General features: G+C 36.6%; 2 protein-coding genes across 3 annotated transcripts; one reads left to right on the plus strand and one right to left on the minus strand.

The window, feature by feature from the left end:
* The first annotated feature begins 302 nt into the window (after positions 1 to 302).
* On the plus strand, positions 303 to 15,209 carry LOC121417570. Of its 2 annotated transcripts, none has more exons than XR_005970388.1 (3): positions 303 to 508; positions 12,138 to 12,351; positions 13,512 to 15,209. XR_005970388.1 is itself a non-coding variant. In XM_041611307.1 (3 exons), exons 1-3 carry the CDS (start codon positions 2,748 to 2,750, stop codon positions 13,693 to 13,695), a joined length of 405 nt encoding a protein of 134 aa, XP_041467241.1. In that variant the 5' UTR covers positions 2,621 to 2,747; the 3' UTR covers positions 13,696 to 15,209. The 2 variants fall into 2 exon arrangements, 1 of the variants encoding a protein (XP_041467241.1); XM_041611307.1 differs by lacking the exon at positions 303 to 508 and adding an exon at positions 2,621 to 2,754.
* A 134-nt stretch (positions 15,210 to 15,343) lies between these two features.
* LOC121417571 lies at positions 15,344 to 27,829 on the minus strand. The gene is made up of 6 exons (XM_041611308.1): positions 27,725 to 27,829; positions 23,968 to 24,173; positions 21,055 to 21,195; positions 20,401 to 20,735; positions 17,429 to 17,544; positions 15,344 to 16,235 (listed from the first exon to the last, which is right to left on the minus strand). Exons 2-5 carry the CDS (start codon positions 24,124 to 24,126, stop codon positions 17,541 to 17,543), a joined length of 639 nt encoding a protein of 212 aa, XP_041467242.1. The 5' UTR covers positions 24,127 to 24,173; positions 27,725 to 27,829; the 3' UTR covers positions 15,344 to 16,235; positions 17,429 to 17,540.
* Positions 27,830 to 27,998: the final 169 nt, after the last annotated feature.

Consider the following 27,998-nt stretch of genomic DNA (forward strand, 5'->3'; position numbering starts at 1 on the left):
TGATCTAACGAAATGGCACCCCAAGTGTTCAAAGGAAAATTCTGTAGGAAAATTTGTGTTTCACTCCAACGAAATTCATTTCGTCATGATGCAGTGTGATTTCGTATACTTATAATCAATTTCGTCCTCAAAATTCATTTCGTTGCGATGCGAATATCTATTCCGTCGATGAAATGATTTTGTGTCACATCACAAAAAATTCCGTCGACGAAATGATTTTGTGTCACATCACAAAAAATTCCGTCCATGTAAAATAATTCTGTCCATGTAAAATAATTCTGTCTCCTCTTTCTGGCAGGGTATATGAGATCGTCGCTGATTGGCTGCACCTTGCTCAAGCCGATCTTCGATCGATCGATATCCGGCCGCGGGACGGTCACACTCACAGGTCGGCATGTTGGTGAACCTTTCCTGTTTAGCTTAGATTTCACGTTATCATGGTTATTCATGCCAACAAGAGCTGCAAACAACTTCTCTAATTAGTAGAATGTGGACGGACATTGCATTCGTAAGTTCAGCTATGTTTGAATTACGTTGAAAACAAAATGGGAAATCGTAGTGGTTGCCATACCTGCTACTTTCATTTGCAAGAAGCTGTGTACTGTAAAAATTATAGTCCCATGTATTCAAGTTTGTGTACTGTAGTCAGACAAGGGGGGGGGGGGATTGGTCTTTTCTGCACACCTAAAATGGTGAGGAATTATACAGGCTGAAGATATTTTGGCCTAGAACTTAGCAAATAATGTAAAATTCATACAGAGCAAAATGCTGAAAATTTCATTGAAATCAGATGACAAATATATTTTTTTTTAATTTGAAATAACAAATTTATTCAACAGTTTGGGCATGTTGGGCGGGCTTGGCCGCAACTTGGCGCAAGTTTACCCAGCCTCACTAACCTCGTACCCCGGGGCCGGGGCACTTGAACAAAAAAGTGGTGGGGGTGTGCCGCAGGAGAGACAAAAACGGGGGCCTTGGGCTTGGAGCGGGAGTATTGTAAAAAGGAGGGTCCTCGGAACGGGGTTTGGAACTAAAATTTTGTGAAATGGGGGTCCTTGGAAGTTGGAACGGATCGATCGCCAGCGTGTGAGTATGTGCGTATGCATCCCTATGGAACGGGCATCTGTGATGCAGCTAGCGCAGCCTCCGCCGGGTGCGCTCGCTCAGAGACGATGGTCGGACAGCGCTCTGTGGCCGCTTTTCACCAAAATTGCAGCAGATCAATGCGACCGGAATGGCGTAACGAAAAATATGCGAAGCTTTGGAGCGAATTTCTTCTTTTTTCTAGATAAGAACAAAATGCTTTGCCTTGGAGCAGCTTTCTTTGTTTTTTTCTCAATAAGACAAAAATGCTATGCCTTGGCTTGGAACGGAAATTTGGGTGTAAAAATGGGGGTCCCCTCCGCGGCACATACCCACTATGCATTATATACTGAGTGCCCCCTCCCCCCGGGCCTCGTACTAGTGTGAGTGCCCTAGCCTAGGCTACTCCACTTACACGTATTGCGATGTTTCAGTCTTGATTCAGGCCCTCTTCAAATTCAGCTCCTCTGTAATTATGCTCTCGCAGACAAAGTCCGGAGGGGGCATTAAGCGTTCCACCTGTCCATTGATTTGCCTGCCTCCCCCCCCCCCACCCCCACTTGGTTTCAGTGCAATAAATTGAAATATATTTGATTGTTTTTTTTTTAAATTTAGGTGTGTTGGTAGATGACACTCTAGGCACCGTGCCTATTAATTCCTGTGTTAAAAAAGTGAGTGCACGCGAATTAAAAGTTGGACTTAAATTACTAGATTTTAACATGGAACTCCATTAAGAAAACTATTTTTAATTAGTCCCTAGATACTACTTTTCTTGGGGTATTGAAGCCTATTCGTCCAGAACTTGCTCAACTTTTGCGACTAGCCTTGTCGCCATAGGGTTGTACACATCCTCGTTTAATACTGATTGTCACGTGACACGGCAATGTGTGTGTGTGTGTGTCGTTAGGCTGTTTGGCCTGTATTCAAGGTGTTCTATCCGTTATGATTTTATATTGAAGCAGAATACATCAGGTATAGGCCCATGTCAAGTCAAATCGATACAGGGATCGAGGAGGGGGGAGGGGTAGAGCAAAAAATTCCCAGTCACATGGTATGAAAATGATATTTTTTAATGATTGTTCATGCATTAGGGCAAACCCCTGTGTGGCAGGAGCATGATGAGTAAAAAAAATGAAATAGTAGAAAGAAAGAGGCCGAAACATATGGCACGTGGGAATAAAGTTGCTTTATATGTTCCAAGCGAATGAAGCAAGCGAGAAAAAACCTTTCGTGCAAATCTAAATTTGAGACAGATATCTTACCTTACACTTTTCCTAATTTTGGTTTCTTTAATTCCCTTCATTTTTTTATATCTTGGTTGTACGTAGAACATTCGGGGGGCATGCACTGGGCATAACCCTGGCTTGTGTACCCCAGTGCTAAATCAGCAGGTGGGTTTTGATATCTCTGGATCTTTAGCAATTTTAAAACTTTTTATAGAATGGATGAGAAAATCCCTGCAATCTGATTGGTTGAGAGCAATGCAAAAATTTTACTGGGCTGCATGAACGATATCCCGATAATCAAAACGCAACGATATCAACTGTAAACAAGCAATCGCCCGAAAAGGTCATTGTGATGTCATCGCGCATGTACTGTTACCGTCACTTGTTTACGTCAAAATTTGAATTTCGATCAAAGCAGAATGAATCAAAGGATGCAAAATGATCTGTAAGTACAAATACGGTACCGTAATTGTCATTGGGATTAAAACTGCCCACATACTCGTTAGTTGAGAAGTCCAGACATACATGTACGATCTAACGTTAGATCTATCATGTCTATACTGCCCTGGGCTGGCTGTGCACAGCGAAATATCCACTGCAGGCCCAGGCAGGCGCTGGCCCCCGGCGCGGCCCGCATACACACACACAGCTACATGTATTGGAGGTCGGAGGCTGCCTCAACTGCTCAAGATATAGTCAATGCAAAGCTGTATCTGGCATTTTGGGTATAACAATATCTTTGTGGCAACATTATCCAGTTAAGCCCATATTTATGTTGTCCAGGGTTATCAAAGTGTCTGCGCTCTGCATTAGATTTTGGAATTTTCATGCATCGATCCGGTAAATAAATCATGCGTCCAGTAAATAAATCATGCGTCCGGTAAAAAAAATCATGTGTCCGGTAAATTAAATTTAGCGGACGCATGAAATTATCATGCATCCAGTAAATCATTAATTTTTGTGGTTTATTAAAAAAAAAATTCCATTCGTGGGTCAGTGGAACTGTGTGCATGTGGTTACCTTGTACACAGAGTTCCTACTGACCCACTCTAACGCATCATTTGTATATAGATGGCTACTATTTTTTATTAAATCGCGAGTGCAGACCTAAATGTAATTATAGAAAAACATTTCGTTAAGGTTTTTATTTTTTTGACCCCCCCCCCATAAAAGAAGGAAAAACAATTATAAACGAAGTTATAATATACACCCCTTTAATGATTTCGCTTTTTCTTCTCTCTTTTCCCCTCCTTTTTTTTTGGGGGGGGGACCTTTTCGTTTATTTCCCAGTCTTCCCTTTCTCCCCCCCCCTCTCTCTTTCTTTCTTTCTTTCCTTTTCTCTCATCTGGATTTTTTTTCCGGTGAAATCCACTAGGGATCAAGGGCCAGCCTGCATGCCCCTGCAGCGGTTTACGCCTCTGCCGTGGTATACGCATGATCTTAACCCTAAAAAGACTGAATCAGCCCCCCCCTCGACATTTTTCGTGATAAATCCGCCGCGCAAATCTTTTTGACCGCGTTGCTCGCTGACTTTTTACTTTCAAGTCTCGCACAACTTTTGAGACCAAAATTGTGACCCCCGGGTACACAGTTTCGAAATTACGCAACATTTCGTTCGTGCATGCAGACCCAAAATTACTCAAAAACGTGAATTTGTGTACAAATCCAATACAAATAGTGTTTTTAGCCAAAATTCATAAATGTATTATTATTTTTCCTTTTACTGCTTAAAATCAATTTATTTTATCTTTTTCATGGTCAAAATAAAGTCCCTGACAATTTCCATTGAAAAAACAATGAAAAACAAAGTCGAAAAACAATGAAATACATAAGAAATTTAGAAAACAATAGAATACATAAGAAAATAAACATGATGTTGAAATTTTTTAAAAATAAATTTGATCAGATGCCTATCTAGAGTAGGTGAAACAAAAATTAGCATTTCAGGGGCATTATTTTATTAATTAGAGCAAACTAATGATTTTACGCAAAAATTAGCATAATTAATGAAACATGAGATTTTTTGCATAATTTGATGTGATAATTTGGTAGATTATGCCATGGGTAATGTGTGCCAGTTTTCGTCGCGATCGCGCAATCGACGTCCGAGATCATAAGGGGGCGCTGAATCAGCCCCCCTCCCCAGTCTTCTTAGGCATCGAAATAGCCCAGTCTATTTAGGGTTAATCATGATTAAAACTAGAGGTAAATCCAAGATTTTCCAAAGTAGGGGGGGGGGTGGGGTGAATTTTCTCAAGTACAATTAGACAACTCCCAAAAAAGGTTCTCACTTAAAAAAAAACCGGTCATTTTGTCTCACGTAAAGTGATGGTCACTAAAAATGAAAGTCATTTCGTTCGCGTGATATTCGGCAAGCTCCCCCAAAAAAAATAAATAAGAAAAGGGAAAGTCATTTTGTCCATGTTATATTTGGCAACCCCCCCCCCCAAAAAAAAAAAAAAAAGGTTTTAACTGTAATAATGATCGAAGGTAATTTTGTCTTGCGTAAAATTTGACAAATGAAAAATAAGATTGTCACTAAAAAAATGAATGTAATTTTGACCCACATAAAATTTGGCAAGCCCCCCCCCCAAAAAAATGAAAAGGTTTTAACAAGCAAAAAAAAGGCTAAAAAGAGAAAGAAGAGACAAGAATATGAACGAAATATATCCCCATTACAAATAATGCTGTGATCATCATGAGGGAGGGGTCGCATAACTAATATAATTCCAAAATATTTACTATAAATCTCAATAGGGGGATCATGTAGAAATGCTCACCAACAGTGAGCATTAATATAATCCATTTTAATTTCAACTAATTTTATAAAGTATTAAATGTCTTCCCACCAAATGAAAGTCATATCGCATAACTCCAATTTGTATTAAGGCGTACATTTACCAAAGTCTTGGGTTTGAAATCAGATTCAGAACAGCATTGTCCAACCGGCAACCCATATTTTGGGTAATGTCGCCTTTGAGGTCCAAACATTAACATTAATCATTGGTACTAGGAGTGTGTGTGTGTATTTTGAGTTTTTGACAGACGTATATCAATCAGGTTTGATTATTTACGTCTGGGACCGACCTTTAATGTCACAATCCGAAAGACGTGATCAGGGCTCGAACCTCTGCATCAATGTGTAACTTCCCCACAGCTTGGAGTGGGTGACACCATAGGAGTGAATGACACCATAGTAATAATAATAATAATATTCCACATATTTATATAGCGCTTAATGCATCGGAACGACGTCTCTAAGAGACTAAGCGCTTTCCAGACTCAGTATTACCACGGTCATCAGAACCTTGTATGCCTGCGTACAATGTATGCACCTTCTCCACTCCCTGGGGAGCACTCCAACAAGAGTTCCAAGACTCAATTGCTAGGCATACTACATTATACATAGGCTTTCACATCCTACCAGGTACCCATTTAACACCTGGTGGAGAGTGGCAAAATGGATTAACGCCTTGCCAAAGGACGCTAGTCCATGGCGGGATTCGAACACACGACCCTCTGATAGTACAGGCCAAGTTTGAATTTGGAGTCGGCAGGTCAAAACACATTAAATATGCAATTTAGTTTCCGCATGATAATGTCTTTTTTATGAGTTATGAAATATTCTACTTATTTGAACAAATTTGGGTGTGTAGGTAGATGATACCAATACAGGCTAAGTTCGAATTCGGAATATGCTGGTCAAAGATCACAGCTCATCAAATATGCGAGTTGGATTCCTCATGATATCTTATCAAAAGTCATCAGATTTTTTAAAATTTGGGTGTGTTGGTAGATGATGATGCACAGCATTTATATAGTGCCATATATCTGTTAAAGACATTCCAAGGCGTATTGGAGGAGCCAGCCAATCTGGGTCGCCTACAAGGGTGCGCACACAGAACTGTGACCCGCAGGTATCTCCTCCCAATTACTGGTTGGGGGTATCCGGGTGGACCACTACACTGGGTCATTAAATATGCGAGTTGGTTTCTTATAAAATAACATCAATATGAAATAATCACGTAGGCCTTATATAAAAAGTGCAAAGGCAAGCAATTTTTTTTCTTACTTTTTTTGGAACTTTTATATATGTATTTAGGATGTATTTTGTCCTGAAAATTTAACATTCTAGGCACCGTTTGTGATCCTGAACAAGATGTGTGTGTTCTAGATAATTACTGAGAATGCCAAGCACGAACATAATTTTTAATAAGTGTTCTAGCATGATCCTGTTAAGGACTGTTTAACCATGAGGATGGTACATATTTCAATAATGGGAATGCGAAGCACGAGCTGAAAATTGTTGACATTCCGACCTAAAAAAAATGGTCATTTGTTCTATGCACTAGATCATAAAATGATAGGTACGTAACTAAATAATTGATGCGAGTGCAAATTGGGAATTTGAGTGTGGCAAACTGATTCTGTTTGGTTCTGCTTGCGTAGACTGGGGCCCGTTTCTCAACACCGTTAAGTCTTCTAACTTCTTAACTAAATTGGAAATAGTTAGCTACCTGTTAGCGAACTGTTTCACGAATCCCTCTTTGCCAAGATTGGGGACAACTTGACCAAATAGTTATGACATCTCCAAACCTGTCATAACTTACTTCTTTCTTAAGGGTCAAGTCCACCTCAGAAAAAATGTTGATTTGAATCAATGGAGAAAGACCAGACAAGCACAATGCTGAAAATTTAATCAAAATCGGATGTAAAATAATAAATTAATGACATTTCAAAGTTTCGCTTATTTTGAACAAAATAGTTATATTAACGAGCCAGTTACATTCAAATGAGAGAGTCGATGATGTCACTCACTATTTCTTTTGTTTTTTTATTGTTTGAATTATACAATATTTCATTTTTTACAAATTTGACAATTAGGACCTCCTTGCCTGAAGCACAAAATGTTAAAATAATGTAATTCCACGTGTTCAGGGAGGAATGACACTTCATTTCACATGACAATGACGAGAAATAAAAATAATTCATATTTCATATAATAGATTACAAAAGAAATAGTGAGTGATGTCATCAGTTTCTCATTTGCATATCGACCGAGATGTGCATAACTGTTTTGTGAAATGAAGCGAAACTTTAGAATGCCATAACTTTCTTATTTTACATGCAATTTTGATGAAATTTTCAGTGTTATGGTTGTTGAATTTTTCTCTTTTTATTCAAATAAAGTTTTTGTTGGAGTGGACTTGTCCTTTATGTAGTGATATCATGTGGATAGACTGTGACATTCAAATGAGCCTCGAAATTTGAAAATTTTATTACGTAATAATTTAAAGAAAAATGAATTATATAGCAAACAAGTGGGATAAATCATTCAATAGTAATTGTAATGCACAGAAAATTATAACAAGTGTTAATTTAAGGTAGTAAAATAATTGAATTGACAAAGATTCTACCACTTCAGGTCATCCATAATTGGACTCGTTTTCAGACCCTTATCAAAATTTTAATAAATTCTTCCTCTAATATACGCATAGCATTCATAAAATTGTGCGTTTAGGTATCTAAAGAGTTTAACAATCCATGATAATATATGGGCAATTCCACAGGTTGGTGGACATGAGCTTAAAAATTCAAATTCAATATTTTCTTGAATTTTTTAATACTTTAAGTCCTTCATACATGATAGTTTCAGGAACATGAAATAAAAGTTTATTTTCATATGTATACTTTGGAAAAAATGGTCAAAAGTTGTGTTTTCCATTGTGTACCAAATACAAGAAAAATAGTGAAAAATGAAATATGCCTTATTACCATTTTGTTGTTGCAACAACATACCACTTTATATATTTCTGAAGTTTAGAAGAGTCAAATTACTTAAAATACACAACCGCTTTTCAAGTAAATTTGTAGTACTCATTCAAAAATAAATATTGCAACTGCTCAGTGATGTAACGTGAGTAACCGAAAAAACTGACTTTGTTTTCTGAGAGAAAAATTCTTCAGAGTTAATTGGTGGGTTTTTAAATTCTCTTCCTTCAAACAATCTTTGACACAGTGATGATGATCAAAATCATTAAAAAGTACAATTTTTTAATATAATTGATTAAGAAAAACTGTAACGTGAGTAACTTTGTAACGTGAGTAACCATCATGTAATGTGAGTAACCAGTAAAAATTATTCAGTTCGGTACATTTTCTGTGGGGTGTCAAATTTTAAGTCTCATGGTGAGTTGTGAAATTACTTTTGATTAATTAAAAGCAAAATGAGGGTACATCTCTTTGATGCGACTCTGTTCATCAAAATATCAGTGGTCATACAATCACACAAAAAAATTGAATATTAGTAGAAGTATTCACAATGCGAGAGTGCATTAGTAAGACTTGGTTTTGATTAACCAAACTTTAAGAGTGTTTGAACAACACATTAAATGCCCTTACCTGTAACCCTATCTAGGCGGGGTAATTTTTGGAGTTGATATGGCCCGGGGTGGGGGGAGGGGGGGCTCCCAGGCCCCCCTTGAGGTCTCGGCCATTGGCCGCACGATCACGCCGAAAATTTGCGTGCAGGTTGTCTTGGACATAATCTACAATACTATACAGTAATTTATTCCATGCAAATTGGTATTAGGCGATTATGCTAATTAATGCATAATTAGTAAGCGAAATCATACTTTTCCCTCCTACTCCCTAATAAAGCTCTGATTGTTCCAATTTTTGGTATAAAATCTCTTTTAGATGTTCCTAGCAATGAATTTTACACACATTATTGAATTTTTAATGACATGTGTGTTGTTAACCATACATAGACAAAATGTAACGTGAGTAACCGTAACGTGAGTAACCATATTATCTGCACCCCAAGTAAAAACCATGTGTTCTTTATTTTTTAATATATACAAAGTTTGTCTCCCTAATACACTTCTTTGAAATGGATATAATCAACTTTCATAAAAGCTTGTATGAGGAGACTTTTCACTTATGTTGACTTTTAATTTTATGCATGTCCAAATCATGTAACGTGAGTAACCGACACATTCCAAAGATTTGCCAGGAGCATAATAGAATTTCCCAAGTTTTGTTTTTATACAAAGGATAGTCAGACTGTGTACTTTGTCGTGATAAGGAGATGTTTAGTTCCTAACAATAATAATGGTGTTACAGCTCCAAGTATGAGTCAAGGTGTCTCCAAATGTAACGTGAGTAACCGTGGAATAGCCCATATTTTTTTGATGATGTTTGGAATCCTGAAAATCTGTTTGATTATCATCATGTTAAAGGCAAAAAGAAGCTGCTGAAAACTGCTTATCTGGAGTAAATTAGAGAGTCAAAAGGGGGCCTAAGCTTTCGATCCTAGCAGAATCTTCGTCGGAGGCAAAATGACAAACATATAAAGTGGAAGAACCATGATATAGACCACAAACATCCAACAGCAACACTAGAAACCATCATGTTAGGAAGAAAGCCTTATGGTTTACTTACGTAAACTATTCAAATTTTATATCTTGGGATAAATATCTCAATGTCCACTTACATGTAATTTTTTTTATCATGATATGAATTAGTGTTAATTTCATTTCCTCAGAAATTTAATGCCCATGTCTGCATGTTTAAGTACTTTTTAAGCATATTTTGCCTCTATTTTTTGCAACTTTTGGAAAATTTGCTATTTTGTGACTAAGGCTACGTCTGGTATGTACTTTCCACCAATAGTATCAATATGATATTAATGGATTCTAGTTAATCCTTTTGGGTAATTTTGGAACTAATTCTGTGTTTGGTAGATAAATAGGACTAACTTGTCCAGGTGTTGAGAAACGGGCCCCTGCTGATGAGTAGGCCTAGAGTTTTTATGCCCCTGCAGATGAAGCCCGGAGGGGGCATTAAGTGTTGCCCCTGTCAGCCCCCCCCTTGGTTTCCGCGCAATAACTTGAAAAACATTCAATGGATTTAAAAAAATTTGGTGTGTAGGTAGATGTCACCAAAATACAGGCTAAGTTCACAGCTCATTATGCAAGTTGGTTCAAAATTTATTTTTTTGATTATATTTATATGCGTATTGATTTCTGCATGATATTAAGTTCAATCATATTGAATGGATTTCTGATCGCGTTAACTGGGGCCCGGGTTGGCACGTTTTAACCAGTGTGTTTTAAAACACATTTTTTTTACTTGTGTGTTATAAATAAATCCTCTTTCTCTTCCCCCCTTTACTCTTTCTTGATTGCTTTGTCATGTTCCTCTTCTCCCTGTTCAATCTTGCACAGCAATCAATATTAAGAATATCATTTTAACAAACAAATCTATGTGATTAGCTCACTTTTATCTACAATAAATTCGTAAACATGGCAGGGCCACACAACATTCAAGACTATTTTTGGAATGCATGCATGGTTACGCAGTTATGATATACACAAGTGCATATTATCAGATCCCGAATTGCTTAAAAACTTGATTTCATGTACAACTCAATGTGAGTCATTGCCAAAATTTGTATCTGTATCATTATTTTCAGAAATTGCTGAAAATTTCTATTAGTAATAAATTTGAAAATCTGTACATAAGAAAAATGAAAAAGTAAAAAAAAAACATTACCAGTAACCTACATAGACTGGGCTATTTCATTTCCTAAGAAGACTGGGGGGGGGGGCTTTATGATCTGGGCAGTCAATCATGGGATCACAGCGATGATTGGCAAACGCATTACCCATGGTATATTCTAAAAAACTATAATCAAATTTTGCCTAAATCTCATTGCTAATTTACGCGTAAAATCAAAAGTTTGCTCTAATTAACTAAATAATGCCCCTGAAATGATCACTTTTGGTTCACAGACTCAATATATTTCAACATCACACTTATTTTCTTATGTGTTTATTGTTGTTTCAATGGAAATAGTCGGGGACCATATTTGACCGTAAAAAAGTTGAAATTAATTGATTTTAATCAGTAAAAGGAAATATAATGGCACATTTATGAATTATGGCTAAAAACACTATTTCCATAGATTTGTACGCAAATTCACATTTTTCCAGCAACTTTTGGTCTGCATGCACTTCCAAAATGTTGTGTAATTTCGAAAGCACATACCAGGGGGTCGCAATTTTGGTCTCAAAAGTTGCGCGAGACTCGAAAAAGTGAGTGAGTGATGCTGTAAGTCTGTGAGTGATGCGGTAAAAAAAATTGTGCAGTGGATTTATTGCAAAATATGACAAGGGGGTAAATCAGCCCCCAGTCTCATAAGGGTTAAAAACATTATATAGGCCTACTGATTGTTTTTAATATACATTTGATCAGAATTCCTGAATTAAAAAAATAAGTAGTTCAAGGGCTATATTTATAGGTTTGAATTGAATTTGTATTTTATGCCCTAAAATTGGTATAATTGATTCAAATGAAATAAAGCATATTGATTTACCCGAAATGAAATTAAGCTTTGAAACCCAATGTATATCAATTTTTCCATTGTGCAAATTCTCCTCGCCCCCCCCCCTCGATTGACAAGACTCAGGACACCTAGGGACAACACGTATATAATCATGTATTAGGAATGAAATGTCATATTACTTATAAAGTGTTTTTTTTTGTAGGCATTCAATTTCCATGATTTAGTAATTTGGGGGAAATATCAACTTTTCTGTTCAAAATTCATAAACAAAATTGTGGTAATCTCTTATTAAAACATCAAGAACTGAAATCTTATTTTATTTAGTGTATAGTTTAATTGATTTACAGAAAATTGCATCATAAAACAATAAAAAACATTTTGTACTACAATTCTGCGGGGGCATCTGTTTCCTTTGGACACGTCAAACTTTCTTAATTATGTGTAATTGATTCTATGACATGTGTTTACATTTGCTGCAGATTCCCATTCAGCCATTGGACTGAACCGGTACCAAGACCGGAACTGTAACACAGTAAGGATGGTCAATATGAAGCGAGCTTCATTGAATTCCTCCAAGAGCTCTGTACTCTGTTCTGATCATTTTGAAGATGCTTGCTTTGACCTGGGCAGACGATACGTCTTAAACAGGATGCTGTCCCAACCATATTTGATTTCCCGCCTCGTCTTCAGAAGGTACAGTGGATCTATATCATACATGCGTTCTAAAGAAATATATATTCTGTTTTATCTACCTTTGTTTTGATAGAACATTGCTTTAATTATTCAATTTTCAGTAGCAAAATAGAGATGAAAATTATCCTAATCAGGAGGATAACCATGGACCGGGGCCTATACTGTGTATTTACAGTAAACTACTAAATAAATATATTTTTTAAAATTTGGTTTAACTCATAATCCTGGGCTACTTTGAGATTGCATAGCCCAGGGAGGGGGAGGTGGGCTTTTTTGGTCCCCCTCTTCAGATCTTGCCTCTGATCAAAACGAAAACCAATGCACACATCAACATCAATGTAATCTGCAAGCATGGAACTAAAGGTTACAGAATTCATTAAAATTTATTGTTAATAAATTATTTATTGTTAATAAATTAGTAATGCTAATTTATGCGTAATAGAGAATTCTTTGTTTTAAAGGTTAATCTCTAAAGAATTCCCGAAATTCTATGATTTCTAACAAAGTTGCTCAAAAATAAATGGTAAATGACATTTCTAATCTTATGTATTTTATTGTTTCTATAATTCCATATGTATTTCTTTGTTTTGGGGCCTTATGTATTTTATAGTTTTTTTAATGGGATCTGTTCATGGCACTATTCTGATTATAAAAAGCAAAGATTTGATTATTTTCAACCAATAAGTGCAAGAATAATGATAAATTTGTCAATTATGACTGAAAATAGAATTTCCATTGGATTAAATGTGTATACAAAATAATATTTTTGAGCAATTTTTGGTCCGACATAAACTCATAAAATGTTGCGTAACTGAATATCCGGGTGTCTCAAAAGCTCTGCAGAATTGACCAAAAAGTAATCATGGTACCTCATTTCTCATTGTGGACTTATCATGAAAAATGTGGATGGGGAGGGGAGCTTATTAAGCCCCCCCCCCCCCCGGGCTAGATAGGGTTTATATATCATCATGTATATTTTAAAAAAAATTATCTTGTTGCAAGTCACTGCAAAAGGTTTGATTTCTAAACGAATATTGTTCTTCATGGATAATCGAATATTTGATTGAAAAATTATCTTTGAATAGTTATCTTTTCATTCTTGTATCTGTTTTTGTTCAATATTCTTTTTTCTTATTTTTTTATTAATTCGTCTCCTACAGAATTCACCCAAACCAAGGTATTTCCCAAAAGACTTTTCGATTCAGCAAACAACCTCCCAGATACTGCAAAGACACCAGTGCCAAAGTCTTCAGCACCTTAATTTCTCGAAGACCACTCCTACTGAATACCAGAAAGTCCAAGAGGGGTAAAGTGGAAGTCAACAACAATAATGGACTGTATTAAAACTTGGAGAAGAGGCTGAAAACCACACAGAAGTCCTACCTTATACATTACTTGCTTTTAAGTTTGGACAAACATTGATTTGCACAACTTTACAACAAAAAATTTACGCTGTGTGGATTCTGATTATTTAAAATAGCTCAATGAAAACGTTTATCACTGGGCATGTAACAAAAATGAATTCATTGAATTTGAAGATGTCTTACAGTATATTCATTCTGATTTGAATGTCAGAAGAGAAAAAAGTTTGTGAAAAGTAGGAATGACGGCAAGCTGACAGAAGAATAGAATACATGTAGGATAGAACAAGGCCACAGTTATAAATGAGCTGTTGGATAGAGACAAAAAGATGAATTAAGAATGGGGGTGATAGAGAAATAGAGACAGGAATTGGGGAGCCTGTGATGAATGCCTGAGAAAGTAAAAATTACCATATTTTATTTTTTTAAGGATTTGAACAGTCAGGAAGAATGTGGTCTTTTTTCTGTTGTTATTTCTCAAAATACTGGTATGTTTTGTGTACAGAAAGGGGTATAATCCTTTGCAATAATCACTCTCACAGAAAATATTAACTAATCAAAAGAAAAGTCAAATATTTCACTGATTTACAATTGTTCGGTCACTCTCATATCTAAAGTTACCCCCCCCCCATCATTTCAAGGTATTGGAGAGAGAGGTTGGGCAGGACATGGCTGTCAGCAGAAAAAAAATGCAGGGTGGGGCAAAACAATTTTGGGATATGTGCGAGGGAGCGAATGCGACAGAGCAGAATTTTGTGGGGGGGATATATGCGAGAGAGCAAAATGACAGAAGGAAAATGCAGGGGCCAAGAGATTTGAGGAATATGTAAGAGGGAGCGAAGTGACCAAGCAGAAGAAATGTAGAGGACAACAAATTGTTGGGTATGTGAGGGAGCAAAGCAACCAATTAAAAAAGGAGGTTAGTCAAAACGTTCTTGAATATGAGTAAGGAAGCAACTTGTTCACTTCCGAGCAGTAGGACTCGTTTTAAAATAGCTTAGGAAATATGTGTTTCCTAAGCATGGTAAACACATATTGTAGGCCTATAGTACAATTTAGGTGCTCTAAGAGTTAAATTCTGAATGAGCTGCATTTGCTGGTAAATCATGCGCAGAGGATCTTTGTCTTTTATCCATTTCTACACTTTTCTTTAGATTTCAGTTTTAAGGCGGGAAGGATCCCACCCTCCTGTGGATGCTAATATTTTGACTGACCCTGGGTAAATAGAATAATTACAAAAACAAAAATGATGTTTTAATATGAGATTTTTTAATGCCCCTTGAAAGTCCACCATCTTTCTCACTCTCTCCATCTTTGTTTTTATTCATTTTAACTTTCCAATTCTTTCTCTCTTGATATCTATAAAGTTCAGGTTCACCCTTTTAACTTGCACTATTCCAAGCCCCCAACCAATTGGCATCCACAGGAATGGGGGAGTGGGGCTTCCCCCTAGAAAATAAAGTCAAACAAAAGAAAAATGTGGAAAATAGAAATGGATAAAGACAAATAATCCTCTACGCATGTCTTACCTACCAATACAGTTCATTCACAATTTAATTCTTGCAACACCTAAATTCTACTATGAGTTTACCATAAAATGCATATTTCCTATGCCATTTTTAAACAAGTCCCTATCGCTGGGAGTGAACGTGTTGCTCACCAGCACGAATTCGAAAATATTTTGATTGACCTGGGGCCCGTTTCATAAAACATTTGCCGCAGCGGCAACTCCCATTTTCTGCGGCAAATCTCAAAACAGCGGCAAATGACAATTTCTGCGGCAATATTTGATGCAGCTATTTGAGCTGCGTCAAATATTTGCCGCAGATACTTTCAGGGGCAAATGACAATTTCTGCGACAATATTTGATCTATTTGAGTTGCGTCAAATATTGCAGCAGAAACGGCTTTTTCATCAAAATATCAACAATTTGGAGGGCCTAACAACCATATTGCTAAAGTTTTTGATGATATTGAATTGATAAATTGCTTTTTGTCATTCTAAATAGAAAATACAGGTATTTTCACTCATTGACAAATAAAAGTAGATATTTATTGAATCACTAAATTTATTGAATTGAATTTACTGAATTTATTAAAGTCAAATTTATTTCATTAAATAGATACATAGGAACATCCATTGTGTTCCTGCAAATTTACACTTTAAAAAAGTATTTCTTTATCCTGTAAAAGAATGAATAATTGTCTCAGTTTGTCAAAGATGTTGCGTCATTGGCTTTTGAGTTTCAATTAGATTCATTTCATTATTCATAAGTGTTTTTTTTGCTGCTGTTGGTTTTTTTCTGATGTGTTTGTTGAAACTCCAGCTGAAGCTGTGGTTGCTGTTAACGTTCCCGGAGTGCTTGTTGGACACCTTGATGTTGTTGAGGTTGCCAGTGTGGTTTTTGCATCTCCTGCAGAAATTGTTGATGCTGCTGTAGTTGTTGCTGTTGGTCAATGTAGTGTTACATCTCCTGTGTGTTTGCTGCTGTTTTTGCTCCTACTGTGCATGTGATTGAAGTACCTGAAATAGTAATTAATTTATAATGCATATGAGCAAGATACTCCCGGGGGGGGGCACTCGACCAAAAATGTGGTGGGGGTGTGCCGCGGGCGAGACAAAAAGGGGGCCTTGGAGCGGGCTTATTGTAAAAAGGAGGGTCCTCGGAACGGGCTTCGGAACGACAAATGTTTGTGAAAACGGGGGTCCTTGGAACGGATCGCCAGCGTGTGAGTGCGTATGCATCCCCACGGAACGGTCATGCGTGCATGATGCAGCTAGCGCGGCCTCCGCCGGGGGAGCTCTGCGGCCGCTTTTCACCAAAATTCGACTCGTTCAATGCGATCGGAGCGGCGTAACGAAAAATATGCTAGCTTTGGAGCGGATTTCCCTCTTCTTTTTCTCGATAAGAAGAAAATGCTATGCCTTGGAGCGGCTTTCTTTGTTCTTTTTATCAACAAGGCAAAAATGCTATGCCTTGGAACGGAAATTTGAGTGTGAAAATGGGGGTCCCCTCCGCGGCACATACCCACTATGCATTATATACTGAGTGCCCCCCCCCCCCCCCGGGAAGATACTAAACTTATTCCTAATTTCAATTTCATTGTTAACCCTTAATAGAGTGGGGGGGGGGTGGAGGCACCTCTTGGTACTTTGCAAGATTTATCCAAATGGACAAGATCCTCAGGCACTCCCGGGATGACCTACCAGAATAGCCTCACAGTAAGGTGTATTAACAGGATTTTGTACTCATAACATTCAGTTGATTTTGCATGAACTCAATTCATCAAATGAATGTAAAGGGTCTACCAGTAAAAAAAATTCTGTGAGCTTTTTCGGGTAATCTTTCTGAGTCCTTTTACTCCTTTAATGAAATATTAATAATTAAATACATGATGAAGTGAGTTTGACAGTTATTTGACATGTTGCATCTTATGTGCTAGTGGTGGGGTCAATCATTATAGAAATGCAGAATATACATGTACATGTACCAATTTGGCAAGAGAAAGCAAGTCACATTATCGACCAATGATTGATATTGGTTTGTTACTTTTGCAGCTGAAAAAAAAATCATCAACACCTCAAACTAAGAGTTTAATTCTAAAATTTGGATTCCTGACAAAGAGCAAATCAAGAAGACAAAAATAATTCAAATTGTTATTATGACTTACTTTCTATGCCAAAATGAATCAGAATTATAAATAAGTTTAACTTACCTTTAAATCACATTTCTCGGCTCTTTATCTGGCTCTTCAAACCCTTCAGTTGTTGATTCTGGCATGACTTTCTGATACTATTTTGTGTCCTTCTGGAACTGTGGACAAAACCTCACCTGAAGGAATAAATTAAAATTTTCAAAAAATGTTTGGCACTATAATTTTTTTTCTCACATGAATACATTACATGTATATCAAAAGAAAAGAAAAGGAAACTTCATTTGACTATTAGGTTTTTGTCAGGGGGGGGGGGGGTAAAGGGGTCAAGATGGGTCAATATGATGAACAAAAATGCAATAGTAAATAATATATAAGGATCAATCTCTGGTTGAAAAACGTCACTTCATGCAATTATTCCTCATAATTCATCTTGCACACACATATACACATAGTGAGGATGGGTGAGAGAGAGCGAGCATCGTCATCGTACATGCAAAAAGTATTAAATCCATCACTGATGTATAGATGGGGGCCATGCCCCCCAGTCAGACTGCAGGTCCCAAGAGAGTGGCTTCTTTCATCCAAATGATATTCATGACTTGAGATGTTTTGTATATTTAATGAGCTTGACGCGGACCATAACACCTTTTCATTCGGTCATTGCTGCTCTAACTGTGCATCGAATTTCATGAATTTGGTACCATTGTAAAGAAGAAGAATCATTCTTTCATGTCATATGTTTGGATTTATTCAAAGATTTTGTAATATAGGTTCAAAGTTTGATCTAAAATATGCTATAAAATAAATATTTTCACCAGACAAAAGTTGCTATTTTCACACTTTATTTGTGTTTGAGCCCAAATGATTTTTATATCATGATAAAGCTGAATATGTATGCTTTGAAACGATATAGGTTTCAAAATAAGAATTGGTTTAATCGGGTCAAGATCACACTTTTCATTTGCCAAGTACATAAAGCAGTTTGAAAACAAGAATACTGCATTCTGATTGGTCAAATAGACCACCCAGTGGCAAATTCCAACGGTTCCAGTGCCAGGGTTCGTAGGAAGGTCACACTTCCCATGTGGTAATCTCCTCAAATACCCTGTGCCTGTTGTTCTGTGAACCTTATCCAGCCAATCAGAACTCTGGATTTCATGCAAGTACAAAATTACAGAAATCTCGTATTGTACCTTAGTGGGAAAAGTGTGATCTTGACCCGATTAAAAGGTGCCGCATATCAAGAGTGGCATTGTGAGAAAGAAAAGAAGTTCAGCTTTATGGTGATATGGATATCATTGAGGCTCAAAATAAAAAGTTTGCACAATGTGCAAAAGAAAATGGAAGAAGAAAATTAAGTTTTGAGGCACACTTTCAGGCCAGAAATTTACTTATTTAACAAAATATTGTATACAAAATAAATGACCAATATGAAAGAGTAACTTTTACTCTATCTGATAGTGCAATAATATTTAATTTAACTTGAGGTTAAAAAGAAATGCCAGTAGTTGCAGTAAACACTGATTTCATGAGAAAGTCTGGCTTAATTGTCAGTATATCATCGAGGATCTAGATTTGGTAAAGTTACATAAACTGAACTTTGTGAAATCTTGAAATCTACGCTGAAAAATGTTCACACTGAAGATCACCAACACAGATAGGCACACGTGGGACAGTGTATTATTATTGCTGGAATATGAGCTTATTTTGCTTATTTCTCAGCAATTACACAATTTCTTCCAGAATCCTTTGGCACATATTTTTTATTCATACAAACAGACACTTGGGTGGTCATTATATTAGATTCTGTAAAAAGTCATTTTGAGATCGTTACCAATACTGGAATTTCTCTTTAAAACAGGTAAATTCTTAGACTCGAGAAAGAAAATCTCATGAATCACAAGATTTTGCAAGGATTCAGCCACGAGATGATTTGGATGTATCTGGACTTTTTGCTCATTAGCATAGGGACCTGCGGTCTGACTGCCCCCCCCCCCAATGTTTAACGACCAAGAAAGAAAAGGAGAAAAAGAAAGAAAGCGAACGAGAAAGGGTGAAATAGAGAGTATTTACTGGATATTATTACGTCAAAATCTTTCCAAATTTTGATTTCTGTATTAAAAAGTTCTAAAATTTTGCACACTCCCTTCGCTCTCTTTGGAGAACTTTTGTTCCATTCGCCATATTTAGCCCTCTCAAAATATTTGGCTCATTACGCCACTGAATTCAATTGTAAGAATTTTATGTTTGCTTAATGTAGACTTAATCTAACCCTAATAAGACTGCCAGGGTATTTTGGAGGCAGGAAAGATGGGCGGAAGGGGAGTGGGGGCCCTCAAGATTGACCGTTAATTGCGCAATTGTGAAGAAATGCAAAATGCCTGCCACAGATGAAAAAATTGTATATTTGATCATTCTAAAATTATTTAGAATTATATGTTTTACTAAATCATGCATGAAATTAGAATTTGGCTGGAAATCTATAAACACAGACCTTGAAGTTTTTGTTCAGACACATAAAAATTAATTGATATCACATACCTTTCATATGTATTTTTTTCCTTTCTTAAGTATTTCTTTGTTTTTTTTTACTTTTTTTATATTGTTGACAAAATTTTCTGATCATAAGCACAATGAAATTAATAGATTTTAATCAGTAAAAATAAACATTAACCGGTACGATACAATTATGAATTCTGGCTAGAAACAGATTTTGCATTGGATTTGTCCATGAAATCACATTTTAGTGCAATTCTGACATGTGTACTTACACAATGCACAATGTTGCATAATTGCAGAACCGGGTACCCAGGTGTCACAAATTTTGTCTGAAAACTCATAAACTTTTTTTAAAAAAGGCTTTATAATGACGCGGCACAATCTTTCACGTTGTGGATTTATCGTGAAAATTTTTGGGCTCCCACGGCCTTTTTAGGGTTAAATCAGATAGCACATCATGATGGGTTTTACTGATATTCATTCTGCAACCCATATTTCAAAGACTATCCATCATATCTGACATTGATTTTTACCTGTGGCAGTATGTTAGTCTCTGCATTTCTACAACTGTGGCCAAATATTCTACTACTAGTTCATTAGATGGGCCCATGGCATTTTTCTTATTGTAGGAGACTGGCAAGCCCTGGCTTTGAAGTTCCTGGTATATCCTTCTCCAGCTGCAATATCTGGTCAGTTGAGGACTTGGGGGCTTTGTGTCAGGAGTGGTCTTGGTAATGGCGGTGGCAATGGTGATGGCAGTGACAGAAGCAGACTTGGTGGTGGTGACTGCAATTGCAGCATTGTTGATGGTGGTATATGCCTCATCACGACCAACATTAGCTCCTGCTGCCATGCTGCTGGTCTCCATCTATTATGTTTTAAATAGAATAAAACATTAAAACAATTGATTATTAACACATCAACTTCAGAACACTAGCATATTGATAATAAAACTTGTAGATTAGCAGTCAAAGCATAAAATGAACTTCCACAGAAGAGTACATGTACCTTCTAATAGAATTTCAGACCACCTTGAGGATGTTATGCTCAAAGCAAGGTTTTTATTTGACAACATTGGTCAGAGGGACATGGATTTAAATGTCAGAATACAACTGGTATCATTGGTTGATCAATCATACTGTACAATACCCCATTTAGATATATGTTGCTGTTATCTTCCACTTTACCCCTCTTAGATTTTTGGCATTGAGTAGTAGTCCCAGGGAAGGTGCTGAAGACTTTGGTACAGGTGTCTTTGCAGTATCTGGGAGGTTGCTTGCTGAATCTAAATGACTTTCTTTCGAGGGTTTCCCTGGTTTGTGTGCATTCTGTACGAGAAGAGTGAATAAAAAAAAAAAACATTAAAAAAAGAAGAAAAATTGAATAAACCGAGATGCAAGAATGAAAAAATGACTTTAAATTTGTCAAATTAATATTCAATAGTACATTTAGAATAATATTTGTTTAGAAATGAATCCTTTTCAATGGACTTGCAGCAAAATAAACATGTTTAAATATTCATGATGATTTATTAACCCTATCTGGCCCCAAAGGAGGAAGGGGGGGTCTTAAAGGGATGGTCCAGGCTGAAAATATTTATATCTTAATACATAGAGTAGAATCCACTGAGCAAAATGCTGAAAATGTCATCAAAATCGGATAACAAATAATAAAGTTATTGAAGTTTAAAGTTTAGCAATATTTTGAGAAAATAGTCATATCATGAATATTCATTAGGTGGGATGATGTCACATCCCCACTTTCTGTTTGGTTCATAAAATCATAATTTTTTCATTATTTCATACATGTGTAAATGATGTGTCTCCATTATGATGAAATAAGTTTCAGCAATTAATATCTAATGTACTAAATCAGTTGTCAATCCAATTTTTCTAGTTCTTGGAGGATAAAATTTAATAAACATAATTTCATATAATAAAATTCAAAAGAACAATTTGAGATGTGACATCATCAGCCCACCTAATGAATATTCATGACGACCGTTTTCACAAACTACTGTTATAAACTATCAAATTCAATAACTTGATTATTTGTCATCTGATTTTGATGAAATTTTCGGCATTTTGCTCAGTGACTTCTACTCTATTTATTAAGCTACATGTATAAATATTTTCAGCCTGGACCATCACTTTAATAAGCCCCCCTCCACATGTTTTGCAATAATTCCACAGTTAGAAACATGTCCTCATATTTTTTTTGTTGGTCAAGTCTCGCAGAAGTTTAGGGACCAAGTTTGCGGCATCCGGATACGCAGTAATGCAACAATGTATGAGTTCATGTCGGACCTAGAATTGCTCAAAAACATTATTTTTCTTACAAATCTAATCCAATGGAAATTCTATTTTAAATCATAAATGACAAATGCATCATTATTCTTGCACTTATTGGTTGAAATTATAAAATCTTTGCTTTGTCTCAAAATATTATATCTATATTTTGATATTAATAGATGCTCTAAGATCTTATCTTTGAAATGGCATTTAAAAAATAAATATGCTTGAGCGAACACGGGACGTTTTATACTTTTAGACTTTTGGCTAATCAGCAGACTTATAATATATTCATTATCTTTGCCATAATTTTCGAAAAATGCTGTCAAATTTCACTAATAAATTTATTCATTTACCTGAATTACATTGGTTTTAATTTGAACTTCTTTTACCTTTGAATTTTCCTTCATAAGTAAGAAGAGACTTTCTTGTCAACCCAAGTGAGAAGATTTGCATTTTTAATTGGGAGAATTTGTAATCATTCAAATCCTTTTTATTATGTGAAACAAATTATGTTATGGTACCTTTGATAATAATTATGTGAAACAATTTATGTAATGGTACCTATAAAAGACATGAATCCTATTTTCAAGGGGTCATTGAATCCTTCACCAAGTTTAATTATGTGCTTGACAGGACAAACAAGAAAATATTCATGTCTTTCAATGGCAATGGTGTATTGAGTCAATTTTGAAGGAGGAAGATATGGCAGATCAGGTAAAATGCATTAAAAAGTTGTGAAGCGAGCAAGCAAAAATTTCCAGTTTTTACTAAAATATCAAATTTTGTGATTTTGACATAATATTCAGAATATCATATTTCACTTTCTATGTTTTCTGTTATTTTTCTTTCCACTTTTTTCCTTGGTCATAATTTTGTATTGGGAGGGGGGGGGGGGAGCACCCCGAGCCCCCACCCCTCAGTATGCCACTGTTCAAAGGCATCATAACCTTTGCAGAACACAATGAAAGGATTCGAAAAAAAACACGCTCTACCATAATTTGGTTTAAAAAAATGTTCTTGCCTAAGGAAGGAATATTCAAAACTAAAAGAGAACATATTAAAAAGGAACAACACCACAACTATCCAAATAAATAAGTAGATTTGGAAATGAATTTTGACTGCATAATTCGAAAATTATGGCAAAGATAATGAAAAGGTTAAGAGGAATTCTGCTGATAGCAAGAAGTCCGACCATCATATTATGCCATTTTGGCGCAAGCTTCCTTTTTTACCCCAGACAAAACAAAAATTTGTGTTTGCGTAAGCACGAACAAAACCAAATTATTTTAATAGCATTTGAAGGATAAGACTCCATAGCATGTATTGACACCAAAATATTGAGATCATAATTTGAAACAAAAATTTTATAGACTTTTCAAATCTATCCCATTTTTTCATACGCACTGTAGAACTTGGGAACTTATTTAGAGATTTACTTAACTGTACAGCAGAGAATTCTCTATTTATGCATAAAATAATTTATCAAAAATGAATTTTAATAAATTATGAAAAATCAGCAATACACCCTTAGCTTTGCAATTTCAAAGAAGCTCATGCTAATTATGTAGGGCTAAACCAAATTTTTAATTTGTTTGATCATTTAGTAAGCGTTAACTTAAAATACACAGTCCCCTGGTACACAGTATAGGCCGAGGTCCATGGTGACCCTCCCGAATAGGATAATTTTCATTTCTCTTTGGCTACTGAGAATGGAATATTCAAAACATTGTTCTGTCAAACCAAAGGTAGATAGATAATACAGAGATTATATTTCTTTAAAACACTTTTGATATAGATCTACTGTACCTTCTGATGACGAGGCGGCAAATTAAATGTGGTTGGGACAGCATCCTGTCTTAGACGAATCGTTTGCCCAGTCCTGTCAAAGCAAGCATCTTCAAAATGATCAGAACAGAGTTCAGAGCTCTTGGAGGAATTCGATGAAGCTTGCTTCATATTGACCATCCATACTGTGTTACAGTACCAGTTCAGTCCAACGGCTGAATGGGAATCTGCAGCAAATGTAAACACATGTCATGAAATCAATTATATATAATTAAGAAAACTCTAGGCCTACTCAGCAGCGGCCCGTTTATCAACACCTGGACAAGTGAGTCATATTTATCTACTAACCACAGAGTTAGTTCCTATCTTTAGGATTTTTTACAAGAAATAATCCATTAATAACGTTATATTGAGACTATCGGTAGAAAGTACAAGAGATGTAGCCTTAATCACATAATAGCATAATTTTCAAAAAGTTAAATCATGATAAAACTTGCAATTATTGTGATAAATCAGGAAATACATCCAATCAAAAAAATAGCAGAGCCAAAACTAGAACAAAAGCTTCAATCTCTGTTAAAGGGGAATCCAACCCAAATAAAAACTTGTTCTTAGGGGAATAAGAAAAATCAGTCAAGTTGATAGGTGAAAGTTTGAACACTATCTGACAAATAATAAGAAAGTTATTTTTTTAAAGTTGTGAATATTGGTAATCCCTAGATCCACGAGACTGCAAATTGGCCACATATGTGATGTCACAGTGATGTAAGGCAAGGACTACTCTTCCATGTACTCCAATACATAAAATGGCTAATATGTCATTTTTTCAAATGTTTTACTTCAAATTTTTATTTTTCTTTCACATGAGGACATAAAACAATATACTACCAGGGTTATATTTAGATTACTGCCCCAGGGGAAGGGCAGTTAGGAGAAAAACACAAATCCCTGATAATTAAGTACATGGCCTATGGGAAAGTTGTCCTTGCCTCTTGTCATAATTTACTTACCCAGTTGCCACTTTGAAATCTACATAATCATAGGGATTTCAATTTTAAAGCAGCCATAACTTTCTTATTGTTGGTCCGATTTCTTTCAAACTTTCACCATTCTGTTTTATCTAATTTTCTCCTTTCCAACACTATATTTTATGACCAAGGCTGGATTCCCCTTAAGTGTAAAGGCATCCGGCCGAGCGTTGTTGGAGCGGTCGTGGAGCGGAGAGAAAAAAAAATCATCACTGCTCGCTACCGTTTACCATTTTCAAGTTCGATTTTAGTTTTTTTTGTTTTCGATTTTTTCCCCCATTTTGAGAGAAAAATTCTACCCTCTTTCCCTACCGCTCCAACAACGCTCGGTCGGTGTGACCATGCCTTTATGTTGGTTGTTCAGCTGAATTTCGTTGGCTTCACTCACCAAATACAGAAAAAGATATAAAAATACTCCTCGAGACAGAGGGCTGCCAGCTGTCTACTAAAGGCAAAACATGCATCAAACATAATTAAACCATGCAGACTTGGGGATTAAAATGCCGAGAAAAATGAAATCATCACTAATTCATTTTGAACATGACTAAAAAACAAGGCAAAAGCAATTTTTGTCTCGCCCACTTATGAAAATAACCAGAAATATTGTGATTTGCGAGGGCACGCAAGAATTATATCGAAACTTCATTGTGAAATTACTGGGATGGAATAACACTTGTCATACCAGCCTTGCACGTAAACTTTAATATTGACCTGAAAATGACCTTTGACCTTACCATGAGACATCCGACTGCAGCATAAGTCTGCAAGTTTGGTTGAAAAGTGACTTACGGTTGCGGAGTTAGGTGTCATAAGAGAGTCTTGCATGTAAACTTTAACCTGTAGATGACCTTTGACCTTTCCATGTGACCTCTGACTGCAGCATAACATGCAGGTCCCCCAAGTCCATCTACCATCCAAGTTTGGTTGAAAAGTGACTTACGGTTGCGGAGTTAGGTGTCATAAGAGAGTCTTGCATGTAAACTTTAACCTGTAAATGACCTTTGACCTTTCCATGTGACCTCCGACTGCAGCATAACATGCACGTCCCCCAAGTCTATCCAACATCCAAGTTTGGTTGAAAAGTGACTTACGGTTGCGGAGTTAGTTTTCATAAGAGAGTCTTGCATGTAAACTTTGACGTTGACCTGAAAATGACCTTTGAACTTATCATGTGACCTCCCACTTCAGCGTAACATGTGCAGGTCCCCCAAGTCCATCTACTGTCCATGTTAGGTTGAAAAGCGACTTACATTTGCGAAGTTAGGTGTCCTGCATGTAAACTTTAACGTTGACCTGAAAATGACCTTCGACCTTACCATGTGACCTCTGACTGTAGCATAACATGCAGGTCCCCCAAGTCCATCGACCATCCATGTTTGATTGAAAAGTGACTTATGGTTGCGGAGTTAGGTGTCATAAGAGTCTTGCATGTAAACTTTAACCTGTAAATGATATTTTACCTTACCATGTGACCTCTGACTGCAGCATAACATGCACGTCCCCCAAGTCTATCCAACATCCAAGTTTGGTTGAAAAGTGACTTACGGTTGCGGAGTTAGGTGTCATAAGAGTCTTGCATGTGAACTGTAACGTTGACCTGAAAATGACCTTTGACCTTACCATATGACCTCAGACTGCAGCATAACATGCAGGTCCCCCAAGTCCATCTACCATCCAAGTTTGGTTGAAAAGCGACTTACGGTTGTGGAGTTAGGTGTCATAAAAGTGTTGCATGTAAACTTTAACGTTGACCTGAAAATGACCTTTGACCTTACCATGTGACCTCTGACTGCAGCTCAACATGCAGGTCACCCAGGTCCATCTACCATCCATGTTTGGTTTAAAAGCGACTTACGGTTGTGGAGTTATGTGTCATTACAGGTTTGTGACGGACGGACAGACGACATTTGGATCCCTTAGTCTCGCCTTCACCTCTGGTGGGCAGGACAAATATGTCATACGGACGTTGATATGCCGCGAGAGCTTTTCTCGAAAGGGTGGGTTGAGGAGGAAAGTCAAACAAAACACACCTTTTCGGGACAACCGGGGGAACTTTCCATGAAAGGCTGCATGTGTTTAATATTTTTTCTGAACCAATCGTTTCTATGAAAATTAGTCTTGAAATAACAATATAACAGTAATATAGACACTAGACAGAGGTGCATAGATGGGGGGAGGCTTGGGATGCTCTCCCCCCCCCCCCCCCAAAAAAAAAAGGGAAAGAAAAATGAAATATAACATTTTCTGAATATTTTTATGTCAAGCTACAAAATGTGATTTTTTTTTAATGAAAAGCTTGCTCGCTCACAACTTCTATTGAATTTTGCCTGATATGACACATCTGACTCCCTCAAAATCTTGGGCTCATTTGTCTCTGATTATTAGGAGAAAAAGAGAGCTTGCAGTTTTTGTGATTCTGAATAAAATTTCATATTAATGAAGTAATTCTGGACACAAAATAATTACACAAAGCCATATGGAATTATGAGAAATAGTAAACAAATATATCAGGCTTTGAGAAAGTATAGTTGAATTATTTATCCGAGGTTGGTCTGACAATTACTTCCTGAGGGGCGAAGCCCCGAGGGAAATATAGTAGTTTTGCCAGTCCAACCGAGGATTAATAATTCCCACTATGCTTTCGAATGAAACGCCTGATATATTTGTTTTTTATCCAACTTTTTATAATTTATAACCAAAATCTATGTGATGAGCTTGCAAAGTCCGGTTACTTGAGTTGAATTACCTACTTTTCTCTGAGCCATCGTGCTCAGCAGAACGCAGATCAGTGCCTGTGCCGACACATCGCTGGACTTGCCCGGGAGAGAGAGCGCGCTGGCCGGTGTGCCTGAGAGTTTAGCTAGATCCAGTTTTGTGAAATAATGTCAGACCTCGATATACTAGTATCCAAAAATATATCGAGGTATGACGTCAGAGTTGAAATATATTCGGTCACATGATGCTACTTGAACCAATAGTACTATACATGATTTACTCTATGTAGGATATAATTCTATAGGCGTA

This window comes from Lytechinus variegatus, chromosome 6 (assembly GCF_018143015.1).
Source record: "Lytechinus variegatus isolate NC3 chromosome 6, Lvar_3.0, whole genome shotgun sequence".
Taxonomy (NCBI): domain Eukaryota; kingdom Metazoa; phylum Echinodermata; class Echinoidea; order Temnopleuroida; family Toxopneustidae; genus Lytechinus; species Lytechinus variegatus.